General features: G+C 40.2%; 1 protein-coding gene across 1 annotated transcript in view; it reads left to right on the forward strand.

Moving 5' to 3' along the window:
* The window catches only part of PLPPR1 (phospholipid phosphatase related 1), a 267061-nt gene that overhangs the window by 231490 nt on the left and 13288 nt on the right, over nt 1-22283 (forward strand). Inside the window, exons 4-5 of the mRNA XM_012768978.3 lie at nt 5607-5739; nt 21838-22088. Coding sequence (XP_012624432.1) covers nt 5607-5739; nt 21838-22088 — 384 coding nt within the window. The remainder of the gene's footprint in view (nt 1-5606; nt 5740-21837; nt 22089-22283) is intronic.

Genomic DNA, 22283 nt, shown 5'->3' on the forward strand with positions numbered 1-22283 from the left:
AGGATAGGTTGTGTGTAAATTTTCTCACCCTACATCTTGCTTTGTTGCCCCTTTGTGTAAAGCCTCACTGAATGGAGAATTTGTAGAATTTGCACATTTCCTTTCCTATAGAGTTAGGAATGTTTTGGGCTTCTGAAATAGCTGATGCAAACAATGCTTATTTCTTTTATTAGATAGTCTCATGTGTCTATCATTCCCTCTTCCATTTCTCTGGTTTATTTTTTAATCATGTGTAATTGCCTGATATTTCCAAAGAAAAAAACTTTTTCTATTCTTTTACACATTGCTCAACACAACACGCTGATGCTAGGTGTGGGCCCCCCTCCCCCCACATACACACCCCAAGCAGTTCTCCAGTGGACATGAGCTAGGTATCCTTTAGTTGAACTTAATTCTGACACCATCTACCTGGAGACTGCCCCCACTTCCAAATCCACTTGCAAGAAGTAGGTTGTTGGGCCGAGCGCAGTGGCTCACGCCTGTAATCCTAGCACTCTGGGAGGCCAAGGCAGGCAGATTGCTTGAGGTCAGGAGTTCGAAACCAGCCTGAGCAAGAGCGAGACCCCTGTCTCTACTATAAATAGAAAGAAATTAATTGGTCAACTAATATATATAGAAAAAATTAGCCGGACATGGATCACTTGAGCCCAGGAGATTGAGGTTGCTGCAAGCTAGGCTGACACCACGGCACTCACTGTAGCCTGGGCAACAAAGTGAGACTCTGTCTCAAAAACAAACAAACAAAAAAAAGTAGGTTGTCACCTATACTTCTGACCAAATGGCTATAAATCAGGGTTCTTACTACCCCCTCCTGTGATTCCATTAATTTGCTAAAATGGCTCACAGAACTCAGGGAAACACTTTACTGATGTTTACTATAAGTGTTTATCATAAAATGTTTCAAAGGATACAGATGAACAGCCAAATGGAAGAGCTAGATAAAGCAAGGTATATGAGAAGGGGTATGGAGTGTCCGACTCCTCTCTGGATGCCCACCTTCCAGGTACCTCCATGTGTTCAGCCACCCTGAAGCTCCTTTGAACCGTCTTTTTGGGTTTTTCATGGAGGCTTCATTATGTAGGCCTAAGTGATTAAATCACCAGCCATTGGTGATTGACTCAACCTTTACCCCCTCTCCCCTCCCCAGAGGCGGGAATAGGTCTGAAAGTTCCAACCCGCTAATCACATGTTGGTTCCCCTGGCAACCAGGCCCCATCCTTAAGGTATCCCGGAGTCCACCAGATCACTTCATTAGAACAAAAGATGCTTCGATCACTTGGGAAATCACAAAGGTCTTAGGAGCTTAGTCTGAGGAACTGGGGGCAGAAACCAGTATGTATATATTTCTTATATCACAATACCACACACTGTATAGCATGTATCATTTGTATTCCCCCCACTATGTATCTGTTCACTTCTGTGTTCCCTAAATTGTTGTGTATTAAATGAGTAAATAAGTAAATTTAGTAGAAAAGAGATAGTTCACTTTAGTTATTTAATGAATTCATTATTTAGTCCCTGATTTGTAATTATTCTTAAGCACTACATCAAGAATTCTGTGATTTCTACAGAGAAATTAAGGTTGGAGGGTTCTATCCACAAGTAGGTCCTTTAAGGATTCAGTTTAACAATCATCACCTGAGCCTGCTATTTACCAGGTTCTGTTCAAGGCAAGGCAAAACTTCCCTCAAGGAGATCACAGACAAATGAAGAGGGGCATACAAACAATAATTCAGTTAACTGGGTAGAGGTCTGTATAATGTACGACAACAGTGATAGGACAGTCTGCATTTTTCAGAGGGACCTGGCAAAACCTCTATCTAAGGCAGTGACATTTCACTGGATCTGGAAAGATAAATGATATCAATCATTTTTTCTTTATAGTCTGCCTAGTGAAACCTGTATTCTAAAGGACTTTCATTAATCTGATATGCTTACTTGATTCAACATTGAGCAGCTACTGTGTACTTATACTAGGCTAGGCTCTGGGGGTACAACCGACGATGAGACAAACAGGATATCTCCTACCCAAGAAACACAATAGTATGTAATCGTGATAAGAGCTGGAAAAGAGAAACACAAGGTAAGAGATTCAATTAAATACACCTAATCTAGTCTGTAGGACCAGGGAAAGCTCCCTCAAGGAAATGCTATTTCATTTATCCAATCATGCATGAATTTCTCCCCATCTGTTCACTGAGATGAAAACAGTTGTGCAGTTTCCTCATATACATTAGGGACAAACAAAGCCCCTTGGCACCTTATTTTGGCAGAGATAGGTCTCACGAGAAAAGAGAGAGGGCCGAGTTCTTGAAGCCGTTTGGATATTTTTACATGGTAGAGCATCAAGTCCTTGTTAATAGCACGGGAAGTTAGGTGCAAAGTATTTCTAACTTTGCACAAGCGTATCTAGACACTGCCTGCCAAGGTGATCGGTGATCCATGCTGGGCTGCTGTTTGCCTGTGACCCTGAACTCTGTCTATTCCCGCCTGCTTTCCACCCTGGCTCTGATTTGCCTGGCTCCTCTGTGCCAGCACTGAGCCTCTGTTTTGGACTTCACTGGCCCTCCCTGGCAGAGTTCTCTCTGATTCAGCCCCCAGGGTATCACATTATTTTACACATCTGCCCCGTCTCTGCTGGGGCTGGTGCTGAATGCCAAGGAGCCTCCAACCCCAAGGAAGCCTGGTCACTTTTTAGAGCGTGACAGTGTTGTAACACAGGATCTTCAGGCTGAAAGGCTGAGGATCACTTTGTTCAGTTAAAAAAAAATTTCTAAGATGTAGTAATAATAAATTTATTGCTAGACTAAATGTAGCTACTAAAGTTTTTAAAATAGCTTTCTGTCAAAAAAATACTTAAAGTATTTTGTGACTGTTAACAATCATCTTAGCCTGTACGTTTAATGACTTCTATTTTTTGATGGTTCTTTGTTTTCCTCTCCCCCCCATTTTCTCGCTGATGTCAGTGTGAACCAGTACTGTCTATTTGAAGGTCACACCATTCAGATTTAGGACATCTCCAGGGAAGTGGGTCGTGAATCCAAGAGAACTCCACAGACCTCGCTGAGCTATGGCGCTGTCAGGGGCCTGATTGCCTGTAAGACAGCAAGAATTCTCTAGGCCACATAAAATGTGCAGTCTACTTTTTTTTCTTCCCTGCTAAATTCATATTAAACCATTTTTTTAAAAAAAAGAGAAAAACATTCCAGATTCTGGGCAGGCTGTGGGAGCAAAAATTAAGATTTCAGTGGCCGTCAATGGGAGGAACTCGAGGTCTTTAGGGCTAGATTGACGTTTTCCATGTGATGGGTAAGAACTGTGATAGAGGTCTGGATCAAGTGCTCATGGAAAAGGAAAAAGGTCCTCCTCTAAATAAAGGTGGCATATTGTCAGTATGCAACAAGCAGTGGTCGCCTAACCATGAGGTACATTTGGCATTAGGGATGAAAAATGACTAGTGCAAACCTGGTTTTCCTAGAAGAGAGAAATCACTTCTACTCAGGAGCTTTGGCCTCTTAGCACCTTGTAATGTATATAAGACACAATCTGTCTGTTGTTTCAACACCTTTGTGTGTGTGTTCCTCAGTAGATTATGTACTTATGGAGGATAGGATTCTTTTATTCCTCTGGGAATCTGCTTCCCCAGTGATCTGGCAAAGTGCTTGGTAGTAATGATATAATAGTAATAATGATGACAACAATGTGAATGCAGTTGTTATTGATTTAACAATAACCTCTGCCTCTTATATAGTGTATATTTTGTTCCAGGCACTGTTCTAAGCAATTCCTATAACACACATGTGTGCACATGCATGTGTATATATATTTGAGTAGACATTCTTATTCTGACTGTACAGATAAGACAACTGAGGCATAGAAAGGTTAAACAATTTGTTCAAGATCATCAGAACTAATAAACTATGAAAGTCTAGCTTCAGAGTTCTTCCTTTTAACCCACCACATTGTACATAGTAGTGACTCAGTAAAAAATATTTGCTGAACGTGTACTTAACATTGAGGAAACAAAACAAGTTAAATGCAGTATGCCTTAAATGCAGAAAGATTCATATCATGTTAAAGAATGAGGTGGAATAGAGTAGCGGAAATAGAACTATGGGTCATATTGTATAGCTGCTTCCAACACTGTCTCTCTGGCTGTGTGTGCAGAAGTTCCTGAGACCCTCGGTTTCCTCATCCATAAAGGGAGGGGAACAAACTTTACAAATGATTCCAATTTTGAAATTTTATGCTTTAATTTATATTACCCTTGTGCCTTTTATGACATCATCATCTTTATCCATCTAAATAGATATTCCGAAATGACAAGAGGAATATGAGATATGGGAATTCTTAAAACATTGACAAGTTTTCTCTAAAATCATAGGTCTATGTATAGCAAAGAAGACTCTCTAAAAGATCGCATTCTCCAGGATCAGTATTGAAATTAGGATTAGGAAAATGAAAACGGCATATGATATAGTAGGAAGTATGGACTTTTAAACCCAGTTGACCTGGACACTAAGCCCAGTGCCCCCATGTGCCATCTGTTTGCAGAGAGTAAATTACTTAAACTTGCTGAACTTTCATTCCTCACCCATAAAGCAAGGAAAATTATACCTATAGTAGGGATCTTGTGAGCATGAAAAACACTATGCTAAAGTGTCTGGCACCCAATATTCAATAGATGATAGTAATTGTCTTTTTATTCTTCATTGATGGGTCTCAGTCTTCAGTTATGGCAGTGTCAGATTTGGTGAAAACCTGACTCGTGCCTGTTCCTTGTTGTGTATGGGAATATGCTGTTCTACAAAGGTAATAAATATAAGATATGTTCCCTGCCCTTAGGGAGCTTCCAATCTCCTAGGGGCATTATGATTTAAATGGTAATTGTTTATTAGTTCAAAATAATGAGAGGTGTCAATAATAAACAAGGGAGTGTCAACTAGTTCAGAGTAGGAGAAATATCTCTCAAACATAATCAAATAAGGATTCATACTGCAAATAATAGAAGAATTACTACATAATGCAGTAGGTAAATCCTCACTTAAGATGCAGCTTCTAAGAACCTATCTACAACATTCAATGAAACAAACAAAACCACTTTTACCATAGACTGATTGATATAAACAAGACTTACATTCCTATAGCTACCATATGTCGTTTTGCTTACAGTCTGTTTTCAACAACATATCAATGTTAAGTGAGGTCTCACTGTAACCTATTGTGATATACGTACATAATGCCTTCTTGGGCACGTTGGCTTAATCATTTCTCATCATTGTAGCTCACACACTGAATTAAAAAAAATACAATCCCAGCATGATCCTGTCATAAATTCTATTACAATTTATTATTTCAAATTGTCTTTATATGACCTTAGGATTTAATATCGTAGACTTAACTCCATCTGAAATGATCAGTTATCACTTTCTCTAGTTCTTTTGAGGTGCTAAATGCTATCTAACATGATATCCATGATATCTCTCCAACATGATATCCTTTAAAAGGATTGTGGATCCTCGGAAGTTATTTAAAAAAATAAAGCCATTGGTCCTTCTTATCAAACAACTCTCCAACTTGACATTTCTTAAACATTCCTTTCCCAGATTTTTATTGGTGAGATATCCATGTATTTCATAAAATCAACAAGAGAATCCCTGATTGCTCAGGAGAAAACAATTCTGACCGGAGAATGCTGTTACCTGAACCCTTTACTCCGAAGGATCATAAGATTCACAGGTGAGTACAAGAACATGCTGAACTAAGCCCTTGCATGTAGGTACAACTTACAAAAGGTGAACATGCTTGATAAAATAAACTATGAAGCTATCAACTTTAAAAGCAAGGGCTGCTTTGGGGATTTTCCAGGAAGTATGGAAACTGAGCCTGATCCTAGTGCCAAGCCAAATTGTTGACCCTTAAAGTAGTACTTATTAAATTGTCTTATGAATTATTTCAACTTTGATTTTTTTTTCACTACATAGCATTTGTCTCAGATTCTCCTTGGACATATATTTTCATATTGACTGCAGGATGCTATATACCCTATCTGAAGCAGGCAAAAGTAGGGACACCAACAAAATGAATTTAGAAATAATCAAGTTTCCTGACCAAGACTTCCTATCCAGTAATTTCATTATGCAGGAAATTTAACAGGGTGGGAAATGTCATCCATCAAGTTTTTTTAAAAATAATGCCTTTCCAAAGTTGGAAAACAAATACTTTTATTTGTGCTTATGACAAGGACTAATGAAGGCATGTTCTACATCCCTCTAGGACTTTCATAAAAACTCTTGAGGTGCTATGGGTAGGTAATGCTTATAAATATGGGAATGAATGTGTATGTACAGGCAGGAATAGCGATCTTGCAGAGTTCCTATGCATTAAGCACTCTATAGATAACAATTACAGTGTCCAAATAAGATCCTTTAAATCCCTACTGACTAGGTTTTCCTGGGAGCCATGACAAAGTGTGAACATGGGTGATATTAAAACAAGCTATGATACCATTTAGAACACACAGAACTGACAACTGAGAAAGGGAAGGCCAGAATACAGCATGCTTTTAACAACCTTTTTGGTAATCCTTAATCCTTTTTTTGTTGTTGTTCCTGTTGTAGGAGTGGGTTAGATTTCTTCAAGTAATAAGCAAATGACCATCTCAAAATCAAATATGCAACAACTTCTGATTGGAGTGGGAATGAGGGAAGTAGTATAGTGGCAAGCCTAAGAAAATCTAAACTAAAAGAAGTAACACTTCAAGCATGTCCATCCCCCTAAACATTTGTACCCCCATGATATGCTGAAATAAAAGATAAATAAAAAAGAAGCAACCTTTAACATTACAATAGTCTCAGGTGTTTACTGATGATATTTGCAGAATAGAAGTTTTTGTAGATTATAGAAGTCTACAGTTGACTCATAGGATATACCCTGAGCAACATGATGCCGCTACTGTGTAGTTCACTCATTCCAAACAATAGTTCCTTTCAAAGATGTCCAGAGTTTGATCAATTTGCAGAGTGGCTAGATAATAAATCATCAAGGGATAAAGAGGAGATAGAATATTATACAAAACACTGAACTAGATATTTTTTACTTCATATAATCCACCCAACACCTTTTAGGATCCTAGTTGTACACATGAAGAATCTGATAGAAAATGGGGTAACTTTTTCAAAGGAGTGTGCATATACTTGCATGAACACATGTACATAATTTGATTCAGGGAAGAAGAACTTATGGTCAGTGTCTGATCTAGTTTCTACACATGTAATGAAAGCTGGTTATTCAAAGTAGAGGGTTATTACAATCAAATGGAATATCTTTAAAAGTCACTGTTATTTTTCCTTGGCAAAGATAAGTCATACCTATTTGTAACCCACTCCAGCTGGGACAGGGTCCAAAAAATAGAAATTTTAGCTAGCAACTAGCAGTTGACATTTATATAGGTCTCTGTGCATTGGCAGAGCAAATCTTTGTCCATAGAGGGATGTCAGAAGACCCCTACCATCCAGAAATGAGCCCTCCAGATTGCCTGTTTTGGTGCCTAAAATTCCCACTTGAGACACTACATTGGGCTGAGGTGTGGTTTCAGGAAAATCACTGTTCAAGTAGAAATTTGTCACCTTGGAGGAGCATCAAATTCTCATAGTCAATGACACATTAGTCCATTTGGATCTATCATAATAAGCTAATAGCTGGATGGTGGGGGCATAAGCCAGAGATATTCAAGTGAGGTCAGTTAGAGTTCCTCTGCATGAGATGATGTTTGTAAGGAAGGGGTGCTAGAATAACGAGATAGCTAACAGGTAATGAGTAAAACTTGGAGAATTAGAGGAAACAGCATTGAAAGGCAGGGGGGAATTGCTGGGTAAAAAATAGAACTTGCTTCATGCTTTCCTTCTTTTGTCATATGACACCAGGATCTTCTCAGTTGCTCACGTTGAAAACCTAGGGGACATCCTAAGACATCTGGGGACTTGTTAGGAATGCTAATTCTTAGGCCTCATCCCATACCTATGAAATCAGAAAATATGGGGCTGTAGCCTGATCATATGTTTTAACAAGTTATTCAGGTGATTCTGATGCATGCTAAAGTTTGAGAACCACTGGTATAGGGCATTAAAATTTCTTGCTTCTTTAAGTGGTCTCCCTACATTTTGTCTTGCAACTTCATTTCATTCACCCCAGCCCTACAAAAGTACCATCTATTGACCATTTTGTATTAAGACCATTGATCTTTCTGAAGCAAAAATATGAAGAATCTCTACTTAAAACCTTCAATGGATTTCCAGTGTTCTTATCATAGCCTACAGAGCCCTTCCTGTTCTGAGGTCCTTACATGTCTCCAGCCTCATCTCAAGCCACTCCCATAGGGGAACCTCTTCTCTCACCAGGCTAAACTGCTTCACAGGCTGTCCAAAGGACCATGTGATGCCTTGCCTCAGAGCCTCAGGAACGTGCTGTTCCTTCTGCCCAGAATATTCCATCACTACTGCCTCATTTTAAAAACTGGCCAAATCCTACTCATCTTTCATAATGATATTTAAGCATTACCTTTTACCAACCCAGACAACTAGTTGCACTTTTTCTTCTAGGCCCCCACACTAAGCCTTGCACCTACATCTGTTATAGGCACTTATAGACTGTTGTAATTACTCAAATCTATTATTTCTATTGATTTGTAATCCCTTAAAGAGCAGGGACTGTATCTTGCAGAGTGCCTGGCACAGAGGTTTTCAATAAATGTAGGGTTTTTATTGGGCAGGGAGGAGGATGAGTGAGAGCAAAGATACACTTTGTTACATCACAGATTGCCTAAAACTATTTTCATAAATGCTGATTCTTTTTTTTTTTTTTTTTTTTTTTTTTTGAGACAGAGTCTCGCTTTGTTGCCCAGGCTAGAGTGAGTGCCATGGCGTCAGCCTAGCTCACAGCAACCTCAAACTCCTGGGCTCGAGTGATCCTTCTGCCTCAGCCTCCCGGGTAGCTGGGACTACAGGCATGCGCCACCATGCCCGGCTAATTTTTTATATATATATCAGTTGGCCAATTAATTTCTTTCTATTTATAGTAGAGACAGGGTCTCGCTCTTGCTCAGGCTGGTTTTGAACTCCTGACCTTGAGCAATCCGCCCGCCTCGGCCTCCCAAGAGCTAGGATTACAGGCGTGAGCCACAGCGCCTGGCCTGATTCTTAAATATTCATTTGCCTACTCTTTATTACTACTCTTCAGCTTAGTTCAAGAAAATCAAAGTGCATAAATAAGGCAATGTCTAAGAGAAAGCTGGAGAAGTCTGTTCTGACTTTTTATATGAGAGGGTTGGAGGTGGTGAGGTGAGAGAAGGGTCTATTTATCTTGAGGAGGGTAATTTATTTTTTCTGAGTATATATAAATTAATCTTTTCACAAGAAGAAAATGAACAACTTAGAATAAAGACCCTTTAAATGAAAGTATTTCCTTTGGAAAAATTAGGGCAAAATTACTACCTTAGGTAGTAATCAAAATGTGCTAGAAATGTTATTGTAAAGAGCTTAACAGTTTTTTCTAGCCCAGAAGCCACCAAAATACATACTATGCAATTGAAATTGGAAAATGACAACTGTTTCAGCTAACCATTCTAATTAAGCTGAAATTGCATGACTTTTCTTTTGCAGCTTATGTAATTATTCTAGAATCCATCACAAATAGTATTCCCCAGCAAATACCATCAGCTTCACATTGCAAAAAAGGCCAATGAATTATCAAAATTTAAGAAAACGATGCTTTGTGCTTTCAAGGATGAGAAAAACTTGGGAATCTAGTACATTTCTGGTGAGAGTAAGTTGACACAACCCTTCTGCTTTGCAGTTTGACAGTATATTTCAATAGCCTTGAAAAGTAAGTATCCTTTTGGCCTGAAATTCCACTTTAAATAATCTATCCTAAGGAAATGATCAGAAAAACAGATTTTTATGCACTAAAATTATTTTATCATAATATAAATTAGAAATATCTAATAAGTTTTTAAAAATAATGCTGCCACAATAGTTGTCACCTCAGAAATTGTACTTTTAAGAATTTTTAATGGAGAATATTCATGATTTGTTATGTGATAAGTCAGAACACTATGAATCTATAATTATTTCCAAATAAAAAGGATACAACATTATATGTGTTTTTATATGTATGTGACCCATAGAAGAGAGACCCAAAGGAAATGCACTAAAAGTTAACTGTTGTCACTTCTGAGTTGTAGGATAGTGAGCAAATAATTTTTTTGCTTTCTATTATTATATTATCTTAATTTTTTATCATTAGGGTATAATTTTAAAAATCAGAGAAGTAATTTAACAAAAACAGGTGGGTGCCAAAATAGAGGCTATCCAAAAGCATGGCCAAGTTCTCTAACATGGTCTCCAGTGTACACAGAAGAGCTGAAATGACACCATGGTTCTCTAATTCTTTGTCTTCTCTAGCCTGTGTGGCAAAGACTTGAAGCCACCCTACAGACCCCAAATAAGAAAATAGCAAGAACAGTGAAGTCAAATAGGAAATGTTCAAATGAAATCATCTCCTCCTCTAGCAAATGCCAATTGTGTTGACCTTGACGGAGGGAATTGAATTCCTCTGATACATGAATCCAACACTGTTTTTTCCCAAGGTACTCATTATCAGAAGGGTGCCTGGTCTCCCACGTTTTAAGTATAAACCATTGTAGTTAAACTCCTCTACCTATTCTAAACTGTTGTATAGTTTCTCAAGGTGTGTTTACATGTGGGAAGGCAGGAAAGGAACTGGCTGAGCTAACAAATTTGACCAGCATTTTCTAAAAGCAAATGTAGTGAAAATAGAAACCCGTATTTAGACTTCTCCATTTTTTTTTTCCTTTCCATTCCTCTCCCTTCTTGTACCATTTTGTTTGGTAGCGCACTGCATAGCAACAATACACAGATTTATGTTCTCAGGGGAGACAAACCCCCTGCATTTCTTTTTCAGCAGCAAAGACTAAATCAGGAAGTCACATTCTCCCCAAAATGTATGAAGTTCAGATAAATTCAATTTCTAAAATATTCTTGAGTAACAATATTCTTATGTTAGACAGTAACTTTTTGATTTAATATTAAAAGTAATGAATGGAAACCATTAGAATTTGATGAGGGTTTTTGGTTTGTTTGCTGAATAGAAGGAAAGCCAAATTAACTTTCCCTTCCTGAATAGCTACTTTCTTCTGAGTTAATGAAAAAAAAAAACTGATCTAAATATAGCAAGATTAAACCATTAGCACCTAAAATAGCCTTCATCCAGAAGCTATTCATTATAGTCTCTTCATTTGGGGGTTACGTAGTTGTTCCATTATTACTTCTAATAAAAATGTAATTAAACAGCAACCAAGTCTTCTGCCATTTAGGTCAGGTCCAAGGATTAGGTAGCACTGGACAGAATAGAAGGTGCCATGGTAAACAGCTAATTCACATAACACTAATTAATTGCCATAAATTAAGTGCGATTTAAATGAAGCATGAGTATTTTAAATGCATTTTCAAAGGTCATGGTGTTTTATGGTTGGAAGAATTGATACCCTGAGACAAGCTTAATGTCAGCCTTTGAGAACTAGAAAATCCTTCTCAATTTTGAAAGTCATTTAAATGTACTTTATCTGGAAAGAGACACTATTTGATTCAGTTCATTGGTGCTCACATTCAGTGCTTATAATTACCATATAGGCTAGGGGACTGGTCACGTTCGTTCCACTTTCAACAAATGACTTATTGAACACTTACTACGTGCTGCAAGGCACCGATGCAAGTGTTGAGGACATTAGTAAACCAAATGTAAATGTGGCCTCACTGAGTTTATATTCTGATGGAGGAAGCCAGACATTAAACAAAATAAGTAAATTATAGTGTTAGAAGGTAAGTGTTCTGGAGAAAAATAACTAGGGAAACACAAGAGGGACTTTATAGGGGCAGATATGCAATTTCAAATGGAGAAGGGAGGCTGTTACACAATGAGAATTGAGTTGACAGTGATCTCATAGTAGGGCAGAGCAATCAAGACGGGGACGATGCCAGGGAACCAGGTGTCCAGGGAACATGTGATGGCCGAGGAAGTTCAACCTGTCCAGGTGGTCTAAAAATAAACCACAGTGCCCAGGCACCCAACTCTGTTTCTGAGCCATGAGTCCAGACCATAAAAGAAAAGTACCAAGAGCAAGGCCTGTGTGCATTGTAGGATGTTCAATACCATCCCTGGCCTCTATCTACCAGATGCCAGTAGCACCCCCTCGTACACTTGCCTACACTAGTGACAATCAAAAATGTCTCCAAACATTGCAAAATGTCCCCTGGGGGCAGGATCACCCTCCATTGATAACTACTAAGAAAACAAGAGCATTTCAAACACATTTTAAAGTTACAAATATTTTTGCTATACAAGATAGCATGTAACAATTAGGCTCCGCAAGGCACAAAAATGCTCTCTGAACATCTGCAATGACTCCCAACAGAAAAGAGTGGTTTCAAAGCTTTCCATTCTTAAAAAAAAAAAATCATCTTGGAAACAATTTAAATTATTACATTACAGCATAAAGTGATTAGGAACAGCAGCAAGCAGAGAACCGCACCACATCAGTGTCTAAATCACCAGGGCTGGCAGCTGCCTACGGGGGGCTTGATGCTTGTGGCAGAAATGGGAATAGATTCAGATCAGCTTCTGCAACATTTGAATGTGCAAACACAAAGACAGACCTGGAGGGCTACTGGGAGCCCTGTGACAATCCAGGCTCTGATATTCCCATTTCAAGATTCCTTGGTAGATACACTTCTTTCTCCACATGTGCTCTATATCCAGGGCATAGTTTGTAGGTTTAGCTGCATCCACAGCCTCTATTTTAAGTTACCATCACCTCTGGCAAACTTTTAGGAATTTTCATCTCTATCGATCAGTGTTTGAATCCACACTGCCTACAGGGACTGAGAAGAAAATATCTAGAGGCTAGGTGGTAAGAGATTTGGACTTTTGAGAGATAAAAGCACCAAGGAACTGTCCTGTGGGAGGAAGAGTAAAGACAACACTGAGATAAAACCCTGTTGTCAAGAAGTTGTGTGGTTTTAAGGCCAGGTGCATGTAGTGGCTCACGCCTGTAATCCTAGCACTCTTGGAAGCCAATGCAGGAGGATCACTTGAGCTTAAAGAGTTTGAGACCAGCCTGAGCAAGAGTGAGACCTTGTCTCTTTTTTAAAAAAATTTTTTAAAAATTAAAAAAAATTTAAAAAATCATGCAGGTTCTGTGCCTTGAGGAAGTAAAAATGTATTTCTTCATTCTTTCATTTGTAAAAATATTTGAGGAGTTTTCTGATTGATTACCCATTATCTGTCTTTCATCTTCACTTACGAGTAATTAATGACAAATGCAGAGTTTTTAAAAAACACCAGCTTATGTTGTAAACATAAAGCTTATGTTTATTAACACAAAGGATAAATAACACAGAGTTGAATATTTGTTTTAGCTTGTTAGAATTATGGGTTTCTTATCTCTTTCCTTCATTTAAAAAATAATTTTATAATCAATCTATAACTAGTTCCCTCAGTTATGATAAGATCTTCCCTTGGTTACAATAGCAGCTAATATCTTTACAGAGCTCATAATGTGCAGGGTGCTTTTGCAACTATTTTCAATGATTTAAATAGCTCCCTGTTATTTAAACCCCATTTTATAGATAGAATAAGGTTCAGATTAATTGAGTTAAATGAAATCTATTCTTATGATTTAAACCAAGCCATTAAGAAAAGGAGACTGTTGCCAGCCTTTGGTGTTGGCATAGTATCTAAAGAAGAATAAATGTTCTATAAATCCCTTAAATTTACTATCTGAGGAACTGATGTATTCAATTTTGTTAGAAACTTCTTTTTGAAGTAAAATAGTGTATATGGATCAATTTTGCACCAATTGTATTTGCATCATACTAAAAAGAGTCCGATTCATTGCCAAAGAGATGAGAAAAGTGTCGTATTAAATGATGACATACCAGAGCTATTCCATCATGTTCTTGTTGGAAGACTGTGACTACAAAATTGAGGAATTCTTGTTCCGTTGTGCCAAGTGCAATACATTTCATCAGGGACGTGCTATATCAGTCCTTGCTGCTTCTTGGTGCCTTGTTTGTGTGTGCACTACCAAGCATAAACTAAAGTGTTTTCATGGCCTGATGCTTACCAATAAATCTTTTTAAATACATGAAAAAAATCAGCTTAGAGGATTATGATTGAGAGTATGGACTCTGGAGCCATACTGTTTAGTTTCTAAGCCAAGCTCTTCGACTTTCTAGCTGTGTGACCTTGGTTAAGTTAATTGATCTCTCTGTTCCACGATTTCCTCATCTGTGAAATGGAGAGATAACAAGTGTCCATCACACAGAGTTGTGGTGAGCATTAGGTAAACTAATATTACAAAACACTTAGTACAGTACCTAGTATATACTGAGCACAATGTATTTGCTACCATTATCTTTATTATGAGTATTTCTACCTAGTATCCTTGGCAGTCATATTCAAACATCCCACCAGCTCAGCACATCCTTATAAGGAAATGGGATGAACATGGTAATTGCAGATAACTTCTCTTCATTAAGAAACTTCCAGTTTGAATAAAACATGTTAAGGAAAAAACATTTCACCATTTCTCCTTTTCCTAAAGAAATAGTAGTTTCCTAGGTTGGGTGCAGTGGCTCATGCCTGTAATCCTAGCACTTTTGGAGGCCAAGGCAGGATTGCTTGAGTCCAAGAGTTCAAGACCACCCCCTGGGCAACACAGCAAGACCCCAGATCTACAAAAACATATATATACACACACATACACACACACACACATATATATATATATATACACATATATACACATATATATAAATATATATATATATAAATTAGCCAGGTATGATGGTGCATGCCTATAGTCCTACCTACTCAAAAGGCTGAGACAAGAGGATTGCTTGAGCACAAGAGTTGGAGGTTGCAGTGGGCTATGATGATGCCATTGCACTCTAGCCTGAGCAACATACAAAGACTCTGTCTCAAAAAAAAAAAAGTTGTTTCCTGAAGAGATGGTCTTTACAGCTGAATTGAGGTGATGCTGGCAACAGCTGAGTTACTTTCTCCATTGAGATTTTCCACTGGGGACCCTGATGTGGCAAAAGAAAAAGCAAAAGGAACTGTATCCATGTCTTTGTATCCTGTATTCCATTTACAATGGTGACTTAATGAAAGATGTGATCTCGAAATGAGAGCTAGTAGTTGGATCAGAATTCAAAAGCTAGTAGTTTGAGGAAACCGAGTTCCTTAAGTGTTCCCTTTCCTTTGCTGAAAAGGGCGCTGGTGAACCCATGCCATTTGCTTGCACACATCTGTGTGGGATAAGATTTCCTACCATTTTTGCAACCAAAACAGGTCAGAAACTGATCTGAGGGTGAGTTTCCTTGTTTTGTGAGCCTCGTGATAGAAAAGCTACCACTGAAAGATCCACAAAGCTGGTTAAGTTTTGAAAACAAGGAAATGTTTAAGCTTTCTCAATCACACAACATAGTACCTCTTTAATGCTCTTTCATTACAGCATTATACTATACAGAGACAAAAGAACAGTCCTCTACAATCACCGATAAGAGGTTGAGAAGGAATGCTGAGGGGGTGGTGGGGCAGTGGGTGCCAGGACCTCTCAGGATGGGAACGTCCCTCCCCTTCCACATAGGTGCAGAGTATCGCTACCAACTCAACCCAGATAACTTATTTTCATTTCTTTTCCACTATCCTTTTCTTTTGTAAATTACCCTGTGCTAGTTTCCCCACATGAAAATGTGTGGCAGCCATACTTTCATGTGCCCATGTGTTCCATTTAAACTGACAACCATTGTAACATCTGAGAATCAGAAATAGGGACATTTCTAACATGTGCAAGTCCAAGTAAAACTCTGCCTATCAGTATGTCCCAAGTTCATCATGACCTCAATTCCATGTGCTTCACAAATGCTTCCAATAAGAGGTGTTTCCTGTGTATAGCATAGATCTTCATGTGCTAAGACGTCTGGCATTCTTGCTGCATTGCAAACAGAGTGCTTTGATTTTCAAGTTTTGATTTATAAGTTTCCCAATTCATGAGACACTTATAACGTCCCACTTGGGGAGTCACAAGGCTGCAGGAGCCAGCACGTGCCAGTCTGCACAGCACACCAGCTTGTGCTCTGGGAATACAAGGTGCCTGGCGCCTGCACCCCTGCGACCTCCCACCTCGTTCTTGTCCAGAGGTGTGTCTCTAAGTTCGTTTAGGGAAATGAGGTAGGAGAGGAGACTGTCTGCAGGAAAATTCAGAGAGAACTCATTCAGATAGCAGCCCTGTTTTCTGAGGAGTCTAAAATCCTGGCTCTCAGAGGCAGGGGGCAGTCGAGGAGAAAGGAAATGTCCCCTGTGTTTTCTCCTGTGGTCTCTGTCTTCTGAGGGAAGCTTGAGTTTTCCATGAGGTGAATGAGTGTGTGTGAGAGAGAGAGAGACGCGGGGCGGGGGGGAGTAGATATTAAGCATACTTTCTATGTAGGTTATTGGTGGTGGGAACCTCTCACTGGTTCTCCCTGTGGGTAGGCATCAGTCCTAGCTCTCAGTGTCACTATTTTTCATCTGTTTTCACTGTCATGTGTACTTTAGTGGACAATTGAGAGTTAATTCATCAGAAGCTGTCAGCAAAGTGCCACTAAACTGGAAAATTGCACATTCATTATTTAGTACAGAACATTGGTCTTCTGTTTGGAGGTTCCACCTAAGGTCACAGGCTCTTTGCACTTAAAAGGAACTGGGGCTGGATGTGGTGGCTCACACCTATAATCCCACCACTTTGGGAGGCTGAGGCAGGAGGATTTCTTGAGGCTAGGAGTTTGAGACCAGCCAGGAAAACATAGCAAGACACAGTCTCTACAAAAAATAAGAAAAATTAGCCAGGTATGATGGCATGTGCCTGTAGTCCCAGCTACTCAGGAGGCAGAGGCAGGAAGAGGCTTGTTCCCAGGACTTGAAGGCTACAGTGAGCTATGGTCACACTGCTGTATTCCAGCCTGGGTGACAGAGAGACCCTGTCTCAAAAATGAAAATAAGGAATTTGTCTTCATCAGCATCTACTAATTATTGCTCTACTGCCTGGGTCTAGGCTTCCCGATGAAAGTCTGCTTGGTAGACAGCAACAGAATCCTCCTCAACACTGGGCAGTCTGCTTATATATATTTTCCCCAGTTCTGAAGGTCTCCTGGGATGAGCCCTATTATTATCTACCAGTAGACCAACTATCGGGGGCTTTGAAGATCTTCGTCACCCTTGTTTCCTGGTTATGTCACTGTACCGCATTCCTGGTGGAGTGAAAGGGCTGGAGCCCTGCACGGATTCCACAGCAGGAACCACAGAATTTTACTCCATGTCTTAACTGCATTGAAGATCCTAATTTGTCCAATAGTGTGCTATCTAAGATCAGATAGGATCCAGGTGAAACCCCAAGGGGGAAAACATGGGGGACAACCTCATCTTTACCTTTCTTTATCCTTTAGCTAGCCTAGCATGTGCCCATTAAATTCTTCTAGGCCACAAAGAGGAGGCAAGGTCAGGTTTCCTTGGACGATCCATGTGGCCATGACCCAACCATGGACATCGGTAGATGTCAGTCTCTTCGTCCTACTTCCAAGCCTCCTCCCTCAACCAATCTGGCCCTCCCTCAGCCATGGATAGTGCAGTCGCCCTGTCTCTCCGGTGCCAACGTGGGTGTGAAACTTCTCTAGGGGGTTTTCGGGGTTCTGGAGCTACGTCCTGAGAGGCACATGATGGATGCCCTTTATCTGAATTTCCAAAAATCATTCTGAGGATTCTTATTGCTCAGTCCCTGAGGTTTGACCCCGGCATGAGGCAGGAAGCATGAAAGTGCCTCTTCATTCCTTTAGCCAGAGCAGGCGGCATTCTATCTGCTCCTTCTGTGACATCTGTATCTACTTCCTACCGTGCTCTATGGTGACTTTATGAACTCACTTGTTGTATGCTCTAGGGCGAGGCTATAGCTCTCCATCTTCCAAACCAAGCCTCTTCAGAATTCTGAACAAACAAAGCAACAGCAATAACAATAAGCATCTCCAGCACATAGCTCTAGCCAATCAAAAGTGCTTCACTTTTAGACTTTTGTGTCTGTTGTGAATTTGAAAATCCATTCAGAAATATAATCAATACCTCTAAAGCAGGGAACACTGATAGAGCAGAGCCATCAGACATACAGAACCAGCCAAGAGGGTCGGGGGGGGGGGTTACAGGAGTGAAAAATGTCTTAATTTCAAAACTATGGTCTCACTTGAATTTTAGATACCAACCTAGGGTACGTACACATTTTAAAAACCTCTCCTTCAGATCATACCTTGTAATACAGGAGACCATAAGTGGTGCTTCACTCAGACTCTAAAGGACAAAAGTAGCTGTTTTTAGCTTCCGATGCTTTATAAAAATACCTATAAGAAGCTCAGGGATAAGTAACAGAGGGGTGACTTGAGTTTCTTTACTACAGCCCTGGAGGATCTGGCAATGTTTGCAGGTTCTACCTCCCTTTCTTGGTGTGGCGTGCACCGGGCAGGTGGACTGCCCCTGCCGATGCGGCCCCTTCTGGAGCTACCGTGTTTCCCCGAAAATAAGACCTACCCATAAAATAAGCTCTAGCAGGGTTTCTGAGCGTTTGTGCAATATAAGCCCTACCCCGGAAATAAGACCTAGTGATGGGTGTGGCCACACAGCGTATCTGCACAACCCATGCATTTTGTCGCGGAGCAGTAAAGACGAGCAGCCCTTCTCATCTGCCCCATCCTGACAGCTACTATCCCAGAGGTGACCAGAAAGGTGCGGGCTCCCCCTGTCAGGTCCTGGCCATCCTGTGTGTGCTGCAAGCCGAGGCTTTGAGGGGAAAATCTCCTCAGTGAAGTGAGGAGCAGGACGCTCTGCTTTAGTATTGTGTGTCCCCAGGGGGAAGAAGGAAAGCTGTGGCTGCCATTTTACTCAGCAATGCAGGCCTCTCTCACCCCCCCACAAACACCAGGGAATAGGAAAAAAGCTTCAGCAAAGCAGTCTCCTGCTGAGCCCAGAGAGATCATTTCTGCTCCACTGTGCAGATTGGACCCAGCGCTCACTGGATCTCTGATCAATAAGCCAGCCCTGCTCATTTAATGCAAGCTCTATTGCTTGACATGAGAGGTTGGGGCCAATGGTTCTAAAGGAAATAGAGTCACAAGAAATTCAGGATGGAATTCAGGGTTTGGAGAGTTATGATGTTCCAGAAGAAGACGACTTAACTATATTTGAATAAATATAGACTGTTGTACCGTACTCAAAAAATAACGCATACCCTGAAAATAAGCCCTAGGGCAGGGATTATAAGCCCTAGGGCAAACTTTTTAAACAGGGGGCCACTTCACTGTCTCTCAGACCATTGGAGGGCCTGACTAGAGTTTAAAAAAACTATGAACAAATTCCTGTGCACACTGCACATATCGTATTTTGAAAGAAAAAAAATGGGCAAAAACACCTGCATGTGGCCCACAGGCCATAGTTTGAGGACATCTGCCCTAGGGTGTCTTCTTGAGGAAAAATAAATATAAGACCGTCTTATTTTTGGTTAAACACAGTAGATCAAATGCACCAAAATGATGTGTTTGGAAAGCAGACACTTGTTAAGCCATCAGGAAAGCTGACATAATCCAGAAGAGGCAAAGAGAAGCAGAGACAGCAGCTTTCAGCAACAACATAGAGGACAGTGGAGAGCTGACAGTCCCAGAATCACTGTGACCACGGAGCTGGCACCTCAGACACTAATCCAAAGAGCCTAGAAATCCTCTGCCTCACAAAGAGCAAACCTGCCCTAATTGGGAACAACTTCTGAAATAAAGTGCCAGAAGAACATGCTTTCACTTTTCCTTTTTCAAATCATAAATTACCCTATAGTTTCCTGGAAAAGTGTGTCTGGACAGACTTATTGCCCCTTGAAAGAGCCAGAGACCTGGTCTTTGAGGATCTTACTTAAAGACGTAAAAAAATTTCCAACTATTCAGAGTTCAAGATCCTGGGGGTGCAAATTGCCAGGAATGATCACAGAATGGATGCCTGCTCCCAGAGGTCAGATCCTGTGGGTGTGAGCCAGCCAAAGCCATTAAAAGAGCCAATTCTCATTGTGATAAAACACATTTTGGCAAGGCCACGAAAAGGAAAATTATAGCAATCGATACAGATCAAAATGAAGACTAGATGAAGGTTTCAGCCAAACTTGTCTTCATTTCTGCTATAATGGATTAAGTCTGGGGGTGTTGAAACCACAATTTGCAGATTCAGAATATTGAATATAGGAATAAAAGTTGGATAGACATTTAATTGAAAATATAGCAGACTCTTGACATTTTTAAGGGTTAATACTGCCTCGCACACTTGCCTACCTCTTCTTGAGTTGCAGTTGAAATGTCTTCTTCATCCTCTCAAGTGACTCGTAGCACCTTAGCGCTGTACAGGTTTCTTCAATGCATTTAACAGATAGTGTATAGATGTCATATACGAGCTTTGAAATTCACAACAAAGCTTCCCATAAGGAATTCTCTTTATCTACATTCAAGCTTATTGGACCTAATCCTGTGGTATTTACCAGAGAACAGATAAAATACAGGAAGTTAGCCTACCTACAGGGTTCTCAGCCAAACAGCAAAGTCAGAATAACAGCCTCCTCCCCGGCAAAAGATGGTCTTGTCCCCAGAAATTGTGAATGTTACCTTGCACGACAAAAGGGAATTGCAGGTGTGATTAAAGGTCTTGAGATAGAGGGATTATCCTGGATTATCCAGATGGACCAAATGTAATCACAGAGGTCCTTATAAGAGACAGGCAGGAGGATCAGACTCAGAGGAGATGTGACAACCGAAGCAGAAGTCAGAGTGATGTGAATTACTGCAAAGGGGCCATAAAACAAGGAACGAAGATAACTTCTAGAAGACAGAAAAGGCAAGGAACAGATTATACCCTGAGCCTTTACAACTAACACAGCCCTGCCAACACCCCAAGTTTAGCCTATTGAAACCTATTTCAAAGCTTCTGGCTTCCAGAATTTTAAGGGGATATACTTGTGTTGTTTTAAGGCACTCAGTTTGTTACAGCAGCAATAGGAAACTGAGACAGTCAACATTTGTCTAGCACCTTTATTCTCACTCCCTGTTTGCAACATCAAATGAAATATCCAGAGTTTCTGAAATGATCTTTCTTTTTTAGAGACAATTCCCTAAGAACTTCATTCACTCTCACCTGCCATGATATTCCTCCTAGGAATATTTGTATTTCCAAATGGAATAAGGGAGAATGTATTTTGTAGAAGGAAAGAGAACTGCTAATGTAGGCACCACAGCAGGTATTTTGCACATATCTTATTTTCCCAAACTACCCTCCTCATCTTGCAACTGAGGCTACCGACATTCAAAGAAGATAAATACCTCATACCGTGAATGAGTCAAAGATGAGACTGGAGCCCAGGGCTAGATGATTCCAAAATTCAAGTTCCTTTCATTAGACTGTACTTTTCTATTACTGATTACAGAATAATAAGATGCCAACAGTAGAATGTCCGTGTCAATGTAGAAGAAATGGTGATTTGGGAAGTAGGCACCACTTCCTACAAAGATGAAGGTGAGGGGACAGTTTGACTCTGAGAAGGACTTAGGATCTTTTTGATAGGTCACAGATTGTCACCGCTCTGTTTCCTCTTAGGGGCAAAACCAATTGATGGGGTTATGTCGCCACTCCTAATTATTTTAAATCTTCTTATAGGGGTGTTTGCATTTGGACTTTTTGCCACTGACATTTTTGTAAACGCCGGACAAGTGGTCACCGGGCACCTGACGCCGTACTTCCTGACCGTGTGCAAGCCGAACTACACCAGTACAGACTGCCAAGCACACCACCAGTTCATAAACAATGGGAACATTTGTACTGGGGACCTGGAAGTGATAGAAAAGGCTCGGAGGTCCTTTCCTTCCAAACACGCTGCTCTGAGCATTTACTCCGCCTTATATGCCACGGTGAGTGTGAGACTTGCTGTATCTCTCTGAGGTTTTTGCTGGGGTATGTGTATCTCTGCACCCCTCTTTCCTATTCTTTCATCACTGTCACTTATCGATTTTTAAAGTCATGTACAACTTGTTTCCCCTGTATTATATCGTGCTATTGATATAATAGCCCTCCACCCCCACCCCACTCTCGACATCCCAGTGTAG

Source organism: Microcebus murinus, chromosome 12 (genome assembly GCF_040939455.1).
Source record: "Microcebus murinus isolate Inina chromosome 12, M.murinus_Inina_mat1.0, whole genome shotgun sequence".
NCBI lineage: Eukaryota > Metazoa > Chordata > Mammalia > Primates > Cheirogaleidae > Microcebus > Microcebus murinus.